The following is a 15,491-nucleotide window of genomic DNA, read 5'->3' as shown; positions in this document are numbered from 1 at the left end:
TAGTGCTGTTGAACACCTGATACAACTAAGAAGAAAACAAAAGATATTCAAAACTCTTCGAGCTGTCTCCTCAGCTCGTTCATCAGCTCTTCGCCAGCGTGAGGGCTCAACATCGCCGTTGGTGCGAAGACGCCTACATCCAAGGCGCCATTGCGGATGGTCGCCTCGATATCGACAGCATGCTACATATCTGTTAGTTCCTGCTCGTCCCAACATCGCGTAAAGGTAAACTCACCAAATATGCGCCATTGACACGCTCGTCCACCAGTTCAGCAGGTGGTTCCAAGCTGTGCTCCTCCACTTCGGCCACCCTACTGACCGGCTGCTGCCATTGTTGAGTCGGTTCGATGATGATAGAGTCCTTGCTCTTGGTCTCTCCCTCCGCCTGTGGGGTATCCGGCAGAGATAAGAAATTTACGAAAGTATCAACCTTGACACCCGTCCATTCGCTGATCTCGAAGAGGCTAGCAGAAGCGTTCATGGGCTCACTGATTTCTTGCAGGTCGCGTTGGATATCCTCAGCCATCTCTGCCATCTGGCGTTTGAGCGGCTTACTGACACGTAGTGGTAGTAGATTGACTGTTGGTACAGCAGCCGAGGCAATGCCATTGATAGGCAGCGAGCGATTGGCCAGGTAGACACCAATGATCACGTCCTCATCTGCAGTGCCCGATGTGTTCGCAGCATGAACCTTTGCGTACGCAGCGAGGAAGATGGACTGCGTTGAAACACCACGTTGGCGCGCAGCTGCCTCCAGGTTGGGCGTTGTGAACAAGGCTGGCTTGAAGAGCTGTGTCCTCGTTTTGGGGCTCTCAGCAGGCTGCATCAAGAGCTTCTGGGCAAAGTCCATGAGATATCGAGTCCAGAAGCTCTTCTTCTTCTCTAATTCCGACGTCCCGTATCCGTTAGCGACCATCTGGGTAAGTGCCTTGTCTGGCGGAGCGACTTCAGCGCCGTTGCAGATGGTTTGCAGTTTCTGCATCAAGAGAGGTAAGCTGACACCATCGTACAATACATGGTGGATCTTCAGCTTCAACGCCCAGCCGCTGGAAGTTTGTGAAGCGAAGAGGTGGGCCCAAGGCTGCATGGTCGTTGTAGCCTGGACGCGCTGGCGGATTTCGTCATGTGTGCAGCCAGTAATGTCTGTGATAGAGCTCTCCAGATCTTTCAACACGACTGCTACGTAGGGTATCTGATGATCGCCAGTCGTGACGAAGGAGGACCGCAGAATCGGACTTGTCGCAACTAGGGCTTGCCACGAGTTGTTGAGGTCGTTGAGACCAATACCTCCATGGATAGCGTATGTGAACTCGGCGTAGAAGTTGCTGCCTTTGGTATTCAGCCACGTCGACAGCATGTATAGCTGCCCGGCGGTGACTGGTAGAATTTCGGCGACCCTTGCATCGTCAACATGAGCCCGGTCTAGGATGTGTGATCTATCGAGATCTTTGAGAGCCTCCCGAACCACTTCATGAGGGTTGGCACTGGTTTCCAGCTGCTGTGTGGTGCGCGAATCCACAAGACTTGCCATCTGTTCAATCGTACCAGCTCGGAGCATCTCACCAACGCCGAGGATAATGCCCTGTTTGCGCAGAAGAGAAGAGACCTTGATCGCGCTGATAGAGTCCAGCCCCATGTGAAATATTGTCATGCCGCTCGTCATCTCATCTTCGGGTGTCTTTGACACAAAGGCCAGAGTCTCGCGTATCTTGCGAGCTGTTTCGGTGCTTGGTGGATCCCTAGCGTCTTCGTCGTCAACTGCCTCATGGCTGCTTGTCGCACGACTTTGTCTCTGCTTGAAAGCCGGCATACAACATACTGATGTGCCGTTCGTAGTGACCTCAATTACAGATGTCTCTGGCTGTTCCATCAAGTGTCTAAGCACGTCGTCCATTCGATCGAGGAGCTGTTTTGAAGCCTCTTCGTCAAATACTTCCTCTTTCACCGCGCAACGCCAAACCAAGCTCTTGTCCATTACCTCCATTTCTACACACACCGGATACTCAACGTCACTATGACCCTCGATGCTGGTGTACAGCCTCTGTCCCTCCTCTTCTTCTGACGCGAAGCCCTTCTGGTAGATGAATAGACTTTCGAACAGTCTTCCATCAACACCGGCTGCCGAGAGAGCTTTCCGAAGTGGGTAGTGTTGCCACTGCTTGATGTTTGTGAAGTTGTCTTGCATGTAATGCAACATGTCTCCTCCAGATCCGTGCAGGACTGACCGTATCGCGATCGTGTTCATAGTGGGAAACATTAGTTGAGATCGCTCCTCGTCGTCTCTTCCGGATAGTACAGAGCCGAAGGTGACATCCAGACTGTTGGTGTAGATAGAAGTAACGAGAGCAAAGACGGTTTGGCCGATAGTCTGTAATGACACATTACGCCTTCTTGCGAACGTCTGGAGCTCATCTAGTACCATTGCGCTGTTTCGTTCGTGGCGATGAACATGACTGCCAGTTTCGCTAGAGATGTTTGTTCGTCGGGGAAAAGAGCTTGTAATGGCTCCCGAGAGATAATCTTGCCAAAAGCCTGCGGAAGCAGATACGGACGTTGTGACGATGTTGATCAGAGAAGCCTCGTAGCTTGGTCGAGAGGTGAATTGATTGTTATAAGCTCGTTGCACATCGGAATGCAGTAATCCAAGAGACCATCCATCGTATAGAGCATGAGCAATGGAGATAATAAGGTAACGCTGGCCAGATGTCTCCACGAAGCCAAGGTGGAAGCGGGGTGTCGAAAGCGAATTCTGTAGGGAATCATGTCGAAGTTTACGGAAGATTGAGGCAAATTCGGGCCTGCCCTCTGATTCGACATGCGTCCAGAAGTCATGATGTTGTTTGTGGACGACCTGTACGAAAGAATCGTCGAGTTCCGGGTCATCTACCTCTACGAAGCCAGTCCGTAGGATTGGTGACGCAGCGACGACTGTTGTCCAGGCCTCTTGGAGCTTTTTGACGTCTGTATTGGGATCCAATTCGAGTACATCATGGTTGTAGTATCTTGTGTAGTCTGACGCAATCATCTCAGCCACCATAGCTTCTTGCAAGGGTGTCAAGGGTAAAACTTTCTCAACATCGGTGTTGTTGAACGCATGCTGTTCGAGATGCCTCTTCATTGATCTTTTGTAGGCGTCAAGGTTTGGCTGAAGAGTCGCTTCAGTTGACGTTTCCGTGGGCGAGATGAGTTGTACCATTTTCGCAATGGTCAGCCCGCGCATGATGCCGCTTACGGGAATGTTCACTCCGCGCTTCTTGAGCTTGGATGATAACTTGATGGCGTCAATACTGTCGAGTCCAAGTTCAAAGATGGAGGTGTTTTCGTTGATGCTCGAATATTCAAGACCCGATAGTTGAGCAGTCTCCTCTTTGATCTTGATGGCATCGCTCGTCCATTCAAAATCGCTCGTCTTGTCGCCGTTGCTGATCTTTCCATTTGCGGATAGTATACCGTTCTGCATCGCTCCATCTTCAAAGGTTACCGCAGGAATAGTAGACGGATCTACTAAGACCTGTCGCAATGCTTCTTCGAACCGATCAAGAAGCTCATTCGCCAAACACTCATGTGCGACATGATCTTGACTAACCAATGTCAACTTGAACACATCACCCCTCCGTTGCTCAACCTCGAGAGCCAGTGGGTAGTCAGCAACAGTTTCAGTGTCTAGGATCTCCCAAGCATCGTTTTTTGCCCATCCGTCACCTCCCTGTGCGATTTGGTACGCGAAGAGATTGTCGAAGAGAGGCTGGCTCGGAGTTCTTTTGCACCACTTCATGATTTGTCTCAGTGGAGTGTGCTGATGAGGATGAGCTCCGACGTTAAAATCGTGCACTCGTTTGATTGCCGATGACCAAGATTCGCCACGCTGAGCGCAATGCTGATAGGGGATGGTGTTGAACATTGGCCCTATGATGCGATCTGCACCTTCAAGATCGATACTGCGTCCAGAGACGACCATTCCAGCCGTTACGCCTCCTTGGACGTGCTCGCAAAGTACGCTGAGCCAGCAAGCCTGGGCAATAGCTTGTGATGTAACATTAAGTTGGCGTCGCACAGAGTCAAAGCCGGTCAACCCAGGCAGTGTACGTGTAATAACTACAGCTTCTTGACTAGCCTCGCCGGAAATGGTGGGTAAATGAAGGGTTTGCTTATCTAGATGGTTCTGCCAAAACTCCTTCGCCCCGTGAGAGATGCTGAGCGGACCGTGAGCAAGTGCAGTATGGAAGGCAGGTGCGTGCAATTGTAGATCCCTATTGTTGTAGACGTCCCAGACGGCCCGGAAGATGAGCTCGATGCTGTTGCCATCGTAGAGTCCATGGAAGATATGAACAGACAGCAGCTTCTGCGTTGGTGTGGTGATGAGATGTATCTCGAAAGGGCGGGTAAAGTCGGGTTGATTGAGCCCTAGCCAGCGTTGTCTCAACAATTCCAAGCTTTTGGCAAGGTGGTGTTCTTTGGCTGGAGTGTGTATCATTCCAGTGTAGGCAGGAGCACGGAGAACTGCCTGCACGTGACCTTCCTCTGTGTTGACAAAGATCGTACGAAGTATGGAAATTGAAGCGTACACCTTTGTCCATGCGGCGTCCAGTCTTCGTTCATCGATGCTGTCATGTAGCTTGAAACGGAAAGTGTTGAAATAGAGTCCGTTCTCGCTCTCCAGAGATCTCGCAATCATGCCTTGTTGCAAAGGAGTACATGGCGCGACGACATCGATAACGCTGGATTCGATAGAGAGTGATTGTGCGACAGACCGTTTGTAGCGGTGCTGCACTGCGTGAATAGCTTGTTGTGCTGCGAGGATAGATCCATGAGCCTCATCTGTGGGGCCGCCAGCTTCCAAGGCTTTGGCGAGACGTCGAATAGTCGGGCATCGCATTACTACAGATGCAGTAGCACTTGCGAAGCCTGACTGCTTGAGTGTGTGCGATATACTGATGACGGAGATCGAGTCCATGCCCATCTCGAAGCAGCTAGCATCCTTACTGATAGATTGTTCGCTAACACCCAGAGCTTGAGAAAGTACTTGACAAAGTTTCTTCTCATGCTCCGACCAAACTTCGTCTTTTTCGTTTGAAGTGGCTGATATTGCCTGCAGATCGCCAGAAGAAAGTGCGTCGTAAAGCTGCTTGAGCTTTTTGGCATCCGCCTTGTTATTGATGTTCAATGGCATCGTAGAGAGAGGAACGAAGTGCGTGGGAATCATGTATGGAGGTAGTTTCTCATGACAGGCTTCCTTCGCGATCCCCATCGCCTCGACGTCGCTTAGCTGTACCTGAGGTTGTGCCCTGGAGAGTTTGCCACACACAAGGAAGGCAACCAGTTGCTCTTTTTGCTGCTTTGGGTGCTTCAGTACTAGCGTTGCAACATCAGAGATCGCTGAGCTGGACTGCTTGATGACGGAGTTGATCTCGGCTACCTCGAGGCGTTGGCCACGCAATTTGACCTGATCATCTGCTCGCCCAAGGAATTGGAATGTGTCATCGTGTAGGATTCTAACGAGATCACCGGTCCGATACACACGCGCACCTAAACGTTCGAGGTGAGGGAAGCGCTCTGCAGTTAGCTCTGGGCGATTGAGGTAGCCTCTGCCAACAAGTTTTCCTGAAACACAGAGTTCGCCTACGCCGCCTCGTAGGACAGGCACTTCATCCCCAGGATGAAGAACCAAAGACCCCACATTGTCAAACTGAGGGCCGATATTGGAGGGTCTTCCATTGGCTGGAACGCGCGGGAACATGGTGCATCCTATCGTTGCCTCGGTTGGCCCATAACCGTTGTAGATTACGCCTTTTGGACCCCACGCGTCGAGAATTTCTTGTTTCAGGCTTTCGCCACCGGTGATGAAGACGCCCTTACAAAGACTGGGTACGTCATCCGGATGGAGAATTTGGGCGAGACTGGGCGTCAGATCGATATGCGTGATATTGAGATCAGAGATGGTCTTTGCTAGATCTTCAAAGATGAGATCCCGAGGTGCTGAAACGACGCATATGCCGACCGACCAACTCCAGTACTGCTCAAGAACTGAAACATCGAAGTGGAATGACGCGAACTGAAGCCATCGCGACTCTGTATCCCAATGTCCGGTAAACAAGCGCTGGAAAGCAAGAAGCGCCTGCACAGCGTTCTCATGAGTCAGCTCGCAGCCTTTTGGTGTACCTGTAGTACCAGAAGTGTACAAGCAGTAGCTACGATCCTGGGAACTGATCCGGTCGTTGCGCAAAAGCGAAGATCCTGGTAGTGAACGCCAGTCGATCTCATCAAGCTTCAGTATTGGCACACTAACGCTGCCCTCAAACTGATCAGCTTGAGAAGATAGAGATAAAACAGCTTGAGCGCGCGAGTCTTCAACGATGAAAGCCTGGCGTGCAGCAGGCGCACCAGGGTCGATAGCGACATAAGCGCAGCCAGCCTTCAATATTCCCAGCATGGCGAAAGATGCTTCAGGACATTTGTCGAAACACACACCAACCAGACTCCCAGGCTGCACACCATGCGCAGTGATAAGGTGAGCAATTCTGTTCCCCTCAGCATCTAGCTCAGCATACGTCCATTGCTCAATAGTACGTGAGCCCTGATCGTTCCCGCAAACGAACTCAAACGCGACGCGCCTCGGGTACTTCGTCGCAGTGCTCTCGACCAGCTCGTGGAGTAACCTAACATCTGATGGCAGTTCGGGTTCTTTAGCAGGTGTGATAGAGTATAGTTGTTCGGAGAAGTGCGCCTCAATCGCACTGGTGCTTGACGTATAGCTTTCCATCAGGTGATCTAGCTGCTCGAGGATCAGAGCGGCCTGCTCCTTTGGTACGATATGAGGCAAGAAAGTAAGGCGGTACTCCAAGTACCCTTCCATTGGTTCCAGTTCGATCGAGATCGGGTACTCAATAGCCGCATTCTCTTCAACAACTCTCCACAAACGGCTAGGTTCTGTACGACTAGGCAGCTTCTGGTAAGCGAAAATTGTGTCGAATAATGCTTCGTTGGGAAAGCCCATAAGTCTCTGGATCTTGTTGAGTGGCGTGAATTGATATTGCTGGATTTGGGTGTTCAACGCCATGATGTTAGTAAGAGTCGCTGCCATGTCTTTTGAAACAGTGCATGCCACGGGTACTGTGTTGATACATGGAAAGACGACATCCTCAGCTCCGTCAAAGGTTCGGCCGGATAAGACGACGCCGCATGTTACCGAGCTTTCTCCAGTGTAAGAACTCAACAATGAAAGCCAACTCGCGATACCTGCAGCTTGCATAGTGATGTTGGCATTTCGACAGCCATCCTCGAGAACATGAAGCAGTTTCGTGGATTGACGAGTGCAAACGGATGGGGAGCTTGGATCATATCTTAAAGGTGTGAGATTGGGAAAGCGACATGGACTTGCAGCCTTCCCAATCTCATTCCATACTGCTTCTCCGTCTTCGGTGCTTGTAGCGCTGAGCTGTATAATGCTACTAATGGTTGTGTCGATAGATGTAGGCGGCGATAAACCGCGGCCCTCATATGCAGCAGTAACATCATTTAAGATGGACTGAAGACTTTGGGCATCGAAGAGAGCATGAAATATGGCCAGATCAAGAGCGAAGTGACCCTCTTCTTGGACGATGCGTAATGACCAAGGAGGTAAATGTAAATCTTGCAAGAATGCACGTTGTAATCCTTTGAGCCATTCATCGATCGGGTCAGATGTAGTGCTTAAGGTGGTAGACCATGGCAGATTTGTCGAAGTTGGAGTATACTCAATCATCGCGAAGGCGTGAAGCGGATCTTTGATCTGAGCGAATCCGCTGCGCAATGTACTATGGCGTTCTCTCGTCATGTCCCACGCTTTCTTGAGCCTTTCGAGGTCTGTATCCACTTCCAGCTGCATACGGATGTGATTCATATACACAGCTCCTTCTGTCGCGAGGAATTGCGATATCATGCCCTTCTGGAGTGGAGTGCAAGGACGAACGGCTACGACATCCCCATCATAGATGCTATGGTCGCTTAGTATCCCCACCTTGTGCTTGCCTTCAAAAGCACTAAAGTTGAAATGCGGAAGTGCAAACGCATCCGATGCCTTCGCCTGGCCAATGAACTCGGCAAGATCGGCGCATGTGGTGTGATTCAGGACATCGGCAGCCCTCACGGAGTAACCCTGCTTCCGAAGTGCTGCAGCGATTTGAACTGCGCTGATGCTGTCAAGACCGAGCTGGTAAATGGAGGTTGCTGGTGTGATCTCTTTTTGCGAAGCATCAGACAGTCGCGCAAAAACGTCCCTCACCTCGGTTTCAACTTGTGTCCATTGATGACCTGAGCCATGCTGAAACCCATTAGTTAGCAACTCGGTGCCGATGTGTTCTCGGAATATGCTTGTCAACGCTCTCTTGTCAATTTTCCCAGCCATTGATCTCGGAATCTCGTCGACGAAGACAAAGAACTGGGGTACCATGTACGACGGTAGCCGGCTGCTTGCAATCGTTTTGAGCTCGCTCTCTTCGATCTTGCCATGCGTAATCAAGAATGCCACGAGTTGGTCCCTGTCTGTCTCCTGCTTTTTCAAGATCTGTGTAGTGACAAACGCGACATCTGGATGAGCATTCTGGAGGACATGGTTGATCTCGCCGAGTTCTATCCTAAGCCCGCGTATCTTGACCTGATCGTCCGTGCGTCCTACGAATTCGAAACTGCCGTCACTGAGCATCCTCGCCAGGTCTCCACTCTTATAAAAGCGTTGCCCACCCCAAATGACAAATCGTTCGCTTGTCAGATCGGGATTGCCGAGGTAGCCTCGTGCGAGTTGTGCGCCTCCAATGTATAGTTCGCCGGTGCTCAGCACAGGCAAGATCGATTTACCTCTTGCCGAGAAGATTGCGAAGGATGTGCTTGGGAAGGGTTTGCCGATAATTGAAACACGAGCCTTTTCTGAAACAGGGCTTATTGTCGTACAGAATGCAGCTTCAGTAGGCCCGTACGAGTTGACGCATGAATCGCCCCACTCCTTGACGATAGCGTGTGCCATGGCTTCTCCGATGCAGTACAACCACTTGACGCTCGGTATATCAGATCTTTTGAGAGAAACCGCTACTGAAGGCGTCAGGTCGAGCAAGGTGACCTGCAAAGAGTTGATGACTTTCGGTAGGTCGTTCAACAAGTCATTCTGGTCAGTGGCACAGAGCGTGAACCCATGGGTCCAAGCCAAGAAACAGTCGTAGTAGCACATATCGAAAGTTACAGCCGCATATTGTAGCAGTCGTGAAGAAGGGTTCCAGGGAATACGGGAATCTGAGCTTGCGATGGTTTGGACAGGAGCGCGATGTTCCATGCTGACCGCTTTCGGTACGCCTGTAGAGCCAGAGGTGAACAAACAATACGCTAAATTTGTGTCCGAGAGGCCGTCAATGACAGGATTATGATGCGGCACAGATGGTATTGCTTCAGCATTGACAATCCTCGCTTCGATTAAATGATCGGGCAGTGTCGAGGCATCCGAGCAAAGCACAAGCTTTGGCTTCAACTCTTGGAACATAATCCGTCTGCGTGCTTCGGGCAGTCCTGGATATACTGGTGCAAAAGCAGCCCCAGCTTTCATAACTCCTAGAATGATTGCATAGAAACAAGGGCCCTTCAGCATATGAATGGGGACGATGTCATCTGGACCAACCCCTTGCCTAATGAGCGCGTGTGCAACAGAGTTGGCTTTTTCATTTAAAGTCGCGAAAGACCAAACTGTCTTGCCACCATCTGGAAGCAAATATTCCAAGGCGATACGGTCAGGGTGCATTGCCGCTATGCGCTCGAAACCTGAATGTAGCAAGACCGCGTCGGTTTGGCATTGCTCATAACCCATGTTGGACTCTGCTCGAAGGTGAGCTGGCAGTGTGCTTATGTCGGAAGAACTCATTCCCGGGAATGCAAGCAACGATGAGATGCAGGTGTCAAATGTTTCCATGACCAGCCGAGCTTCCCTCTCAGACAACAGTGATGTCTGGTAGTGCAGCGATAACTCTAGAGTATTCCGGACCGGATCTTGAATAAGCTCGCATACGATGGGTAGATCCATGTCACCCAGATCTTGTTCCAGTGTCCAGATAGTAGAGTCCAAAGTTGTTTTCGGCTGCTGGAGTATCACCAAACTGTCAAAAAGACGGCCGCCTTCCCGGAGTGCAGTGCCTTGTATGCGACGGAGCGGTGTCAACTGATGAGCTAGCGACTCGATGCTAATAGAATGGGCTAGGCGCATCAAAGCGGCATTATTTTGCTGAGGATCGAGAATGATGCGGACGGGTAGGGTGTTGAAGCAAGGAGCAACGATGCGATCAAGGTCGTCTCCGGAGATATTGCGTCCATTAACGACGTTTCCGAAGCAAATGTCGTTTTCACCCGTATAGAAGTGCAGAAGCTTGGCCCAAGCCGCGTGCACTACCGATAGTAATGACAGCGACATGTCTTGACATGCTGTGCGTATGGTGGAGAGTGGTAGTTGTAGACATTTCGATGAAGATGCAGGGTTTCCTTGGGCTCTTAAATCTTTGCCGGTAAGACTGGGAAAGATTGTAGGCTCAAAGCCGCTCAATAGAGTGGCCCAATAGTTGTCGCCCTCTGCATAGTCTTGCTGTAGCATGTACTGCAGATACACATCGTAAGACACCGGTGGCGGAATTTTGATGCCGTGATATGTGTCTTGTACTTCCTGAATGAGCGTAGAGATAGCAATGCCGTCGTAGAGCGCATGATGGCAGCCAAAAAGTAGCTTTGTTGATCGTTCGTCTTGTATCAACGCGAGGTGAATCGGAGGGCTTTCGGCTGCTACTTGTTCAGAAATAACACTGTTTATACGCGGCGGTAGGCCATCCAGGGTGCTGTAGTGATGCCATTTCAAGTCGGTATCGCGTAGCACAACTTGCGTGAAGGCGAATGACGGGTTTTCAGTAGCAACGAAACATGTGCGAAGGATCTCATGTCGCCGTAACATACTCTCCCAGGACTCCTGCAACCGGGAGACGTCTCCTTTGACGTCGAAAAGCATTACGTTGCAGTACGCCGAATGTGAGGACGGCTGGCCGCTTGAAAGCATAGCCTCTTGAAGTGGTGTGCACGGTAGGATCTTAGCCACCTGTGATTCGCTTTGATTGTAACGCGCAAGAACACGAGACACTTCTTCTGAGCTCAAGAACTTGTCTAGGCTGACGGTATTAGGCCTGGTCGTTTCTCGAGTCGAAGGGCGCGAATGCAGTGGACAGACAGATGCGAGACGAGCGATTGAAGCGTTCTTCAACACTGTAGAGATGGAGAAGTCACCCAAGTCTTGTTTTCGAAGTCCGTTGCAGAAGCGTATAGCTGAAACCGAATCTAGACCCAGGCTGAAGAATGACGACGTCCGCTGTATTCCTTCCGGTGAGGTGTTCAGTGTGGATGAAAGAACCTCGGCCACGGCTTTCTCCCATGGCGAGAAGACCTCCGCCTTTGCATCATCCTGCGTCCATTGCAAGGCGACCTGCTCTTCTTCCGCTAAGTCCCAGAATGTGCGTTGAAGGAGAGCCTTGTCGATCTTGGCTTGCATTGTCATGGGAAGGCGCGAAACGGGAACGAGATGCGAGGGAACCATGTACGAAGGCAGGCGACGCGATAGCAGATCAGACAGATCCGATATCACCGATTCAAACTCCATAGGCGTTAAACATTGGAAGGAGTCAGATGCAGCTCCGTTGGGTACCCAGAACACTACCAGTGTTTGAGTATCGTCGGAACGCGGTAGGAGAAGGGTGACGCAGTCTTGCACTGCCTGATGATCGAGCATCACTGACGTTATCTCACCGAGTTCGACACGCTGACCACGGATTTTGACTTGATCATCCATACGGCCTTTGGAAAGTATGGAACCATCCGGGAGTAGTATACCTGTATCGCCTGACCGGTATATCCTGCCATAGGTGGAGTGGTTGATGATCTTGGCGGCATTCAGCTCTGGTCGGTTCAGATAGCCACGGAAAACCTGGTAACCTCCGAAACAAAGCTCACCTACGGCACCGAGGGGGAGAATTGCCTCGCTCTCGGGATCGAGCACGAGGGCTGAAGTGTTATCGAAAGGCATACCGATGTTGTTGATGAGATCATCCGGAGTTACCGCCGCCCGTACAGTGCATATGTTTGTGGTCTCAGAAGGACCGTAGCCTTGGTACAAGCCTTTGCCTGCCCACCTTCTTCGAACATGTTCTGTCAAAGCTTCTCCAGCAGTCACCAGGAATTCGACTTTCGGAACATTCACTGGATCTACCAATGCTGCAACTGTTGGCGTCAAACTTAGATGTGTGACACCCAGACAGTTGATAGCGGCCTCAAAGTCGTGAAACAAGTCGTCTTTCGTTGCCGTGCATAGGCATATACCAACATGCCATGAGAAGAAAATCTCGAAAACACTGACATCAAATGCTTGCGAGCAAGACTGAAGCAAACATGAGCCTGCATGAACGGGGTATATAGTTGAAAGGTACTGCAAGTTACTCATGAGATTATCCTGGGTAACGAGAACTCCCTTGGGCGCTCCAGTGCTGCCGGAAGTGAATACAGCATAGGCGAGATGCTGTCCGCTATATGGCACGTCCAGGTTCTGATCAAATTGTTTCGCAAGATGAGGGGTGTTGAACTCGATTATATCGACGAGAAGGTGATTTCGAATGCCTGTTGCAGTTGTTGTGTCGGAAACGCATACCGTTACTTGCGCGTCGTCCAGGATGCTTCTGACTCTGTCGATCGGCGTATCAGGGACTATCGGTAGATATCCGCAACCAAGCTTGAGCACAGCAAGGATACAGATGTAAAGATCAATGGACTTTTCCATCATTATGCAAACCAATTGATCGTCGCCTACGCCGTGATCGGCGAGGACACGGGCAAATTGGTTAGCGCGTGTGTTGAGCAGACCATAGGTCGCCACCGCTTCTACTTCCACGACACCACGTCTGACGCGAGCAAATTTGAGAGCTGACCTTCGCGGATCCTTCAGGGCCCATTGTTCTACCGCATGGGCAGGACCATGCTCTATCGTTTGCTGTCGAGGCGTGGGGTTGGCAATTGACAAGGAAGGCGTGGTGAAGCATCGTTTCATGGCATCGATGCCATGGTTGGCATTCGATAAGAGCAGATTCACTGTCTCGTCGATCTGACGAGAGAGATACTTGATCTGATGCTCCGGTATAGTTGAGGCGTCGTAGGTAGCGTGGAAAAATATGTTGTCTTCGCGCGGCTCGAATTCCAGCGTAAGCCTAAATTCCAGATCGTCCGCGCTATCGATGACTCTTGAAGCGAGCGACGAGCTTGAGTCGGAGATGATTGACTGTTGCCATACAAACAGAACGTCGAAGAGTCGTGTCCCAGGTGGGATATTTCCCGCCTTCACTATGTCCCGGAAAGGAAGGGTGCTGTGGCTCAGACATTCTCTATTCAATGCTTGGGTCGTACGCAATAGATCATGAATGTCGAGCGTTTTACTGAGATTTATGCGGAAAGGGACGGTTGCGATGCATGGGCCGATAACATCCTCAACACCAGCGATGGGAATGGTCCGCCCTGAGGTAACGTTTCCAAGAACTATATCGTTTGTGCCGCTATAAAGGCTGAGTATGTACGAAGTAGCCGCCTGGAAATAAACCTGGGGGTTGACAGCCATCTCCTGAGCTCGCTGGAATAGTCTGGATCTGTTGATAGCAGAACGGCCCGAAAAGTGATGTGTCGCCGGGTCGCGAACGAGCTTTCCATGGTAATTAGGGAGGGCCACCGGAAGGTAGCCATTGAGGAGACTACTCCAGTAGCTCTTGGATACTTCTTGATCCTCCGGCCTAAGTTCAGTGAAGTACTGGACTACATCACGAAATTGTGGCCGCGATACTGTCTCCTCTCCACGCAACCGTGTGTCGAGATCGTGGAGCAATAGATCGAATGACCAGCCATCGTACAGTGCATGATGTATGCGGAACAAGAGACGAGTTCGTCTAGATATCGACATAACTTGTACGTGGAAGGGACGAAGAAAGTCTTCATCGGAGCTCATTGAGTAAGACCTCGAAAAGACATCAACTTCCTGAATCTGTGATGGCAGTAATGCTCTCCAAATAATCTGCGAGAACGTTCCTGCGTGCTGTGATGCCGCAACGAAGCCGGTACGCAGGATCTCGCTCTTACTGGCCAAGTAGTCGAGGGCGTTTCGGATATCTTCATACGTCCGCGCAACTGATAGCTCAACTTCGATCCAGTTGCAGTAGGCAGTAGGCCTGGATATCGTCTCCGCAAGCATGGCTTCCTGCAATGGAGTACAGGGTATCACGGATGCAATATCATTCTTCCATCGCTTGAGCTGAGGGATCTCTACGATGCCGGTCATCTTCGCAGAGTGATACGTCGGATTATGCCGATTAGCGCTTTGTGTAGAACCTGTACATATCGCAACGAGATCGCTCAATGTTCTCGCAGATAGTACTTCCATGGCTCCTAGGATGAATCCTTGTCGACGTAGCGCAGACGCTATGCGAATAGCTCGAAGGGAATCCAGGCCAGCAGAGCTAAGGTTGGTATCTGATCCAAGGTCTTGAGAGATGTGACGACCAACGGTTTCCAGGACTGATTGGCTCACATGATCGCCTGGGGATATGGTGGTAGACGTGGACAGTCCAGTAGAGTTAGTCTTGTGAAGATGTGTTTTTGCTAGAGAGTCTTTGTCAATCTTTCCCGACGGTAACTGCGGCATTGTATCGATGAAGTATACGTGTGATGGAATCATAAATGCCGGAAGCCATTGGTTACAGGTAGCGAGGACATCTGCGCGGGTGACTTCGCTCGAGTCGGCAGCGCAAAAGGCAACCAAAGACTCTTTGACAATGAATACGGTTGCTGTCCGACAGCTCTGTATCCTCATGATAGCTTGTTCAATTTCGCCGAGCTCAACCCGTTGCCCTCGAAGCTTTACTTGACCAGCAACGACACGACCCAAGCATTCCAAGACGCCGTGGCGGTTGATTCTTGCGCGATCGCCGGTACGATATAAGCGACCATGTTCCGGATGTTCGATGAACGATGCAGAAGTGAGATCTGGGCGATTTAAATATTCTTCGGCAACCTGGGGTCCTCCAATGGCTAGTTCACCAACTTCTCCGGAACTCAGTATCTCGATGTCGGCCGATGGTCGTTCATTCATGGGCGCGATTATGAAAGCCGAAACAGTATCCAAGGGACGACCTATGATGCTAGTTGACGAATGTGTCGAGAACTGTGGCTGCAGCGTGCAGTGGATCGAGGCTTCAGTCGGCCCGTACATGGCCCATAGCATACTTTCCTTCGTTTCGTCGCCACCATACTCATCAATGACGTGTTGGGTGAGCATCTCACCGATGGTAAGTAACAGTTTGAGTCCGGGCACGCTGGACCTGCCTTGAAGAAGGTTGCTCACGACTGTTGGCGTAAGTTCGGCTGCATCGACCTCTAGATTGTTGATGGCTCCTGGAAGGTCATCGAGCATGTGG

The 15,491-nt window shown here is 50.8% G+C and overlaps 1 protein-coding gene across 1 annotated transcript; it reads right to left on the bottom strand.

Annotated features, from left to right (window-relative positions):
- Positions 1 to 47: 47 nt before the first annotated feature.
- On the bottom strand, positions 48 to 15,487 carry NPS2_2 (NRPS; the record flags this gene model as incomplete). The annotated part of the gene is made up of 2 exons (XM_049383254.1): positions 48 to 182; positions 236 to 15,487. The coding sequence occupies 2 exons, from the start codon at positions 15,485 to 15,487 to the stop codon at positions 48 to 50; spliced, it is 15,387 nt and encodes a 5,128-aa protein (XP_049248772.1).
- Positions 15,488 to 15,491: the final 4 nt, after the last annotated feature.

Source organism: Alternaria hordeiaustralica, assembly GCF_023758085.1.
Source record: "Alternaria hordeiaustralica strain BMP 2776 chromosome Unknown scaffold_1, whole genome shotgun sequence".
In the NCBI taxonomy this organism is placed as follows: domain Eukaryota; kingdom Fungi; phylum Ascomycota; class Dothideomycetes; order Pleosporales; family Pleosporaceae; genus Alternaria; species Alternaria hordeiaustralica.
The sequence above is the reverse complement of the archived record's forward strand: the minus strand, read 5'-3'. Positions and strand labels throughout refer to the sequence as shown.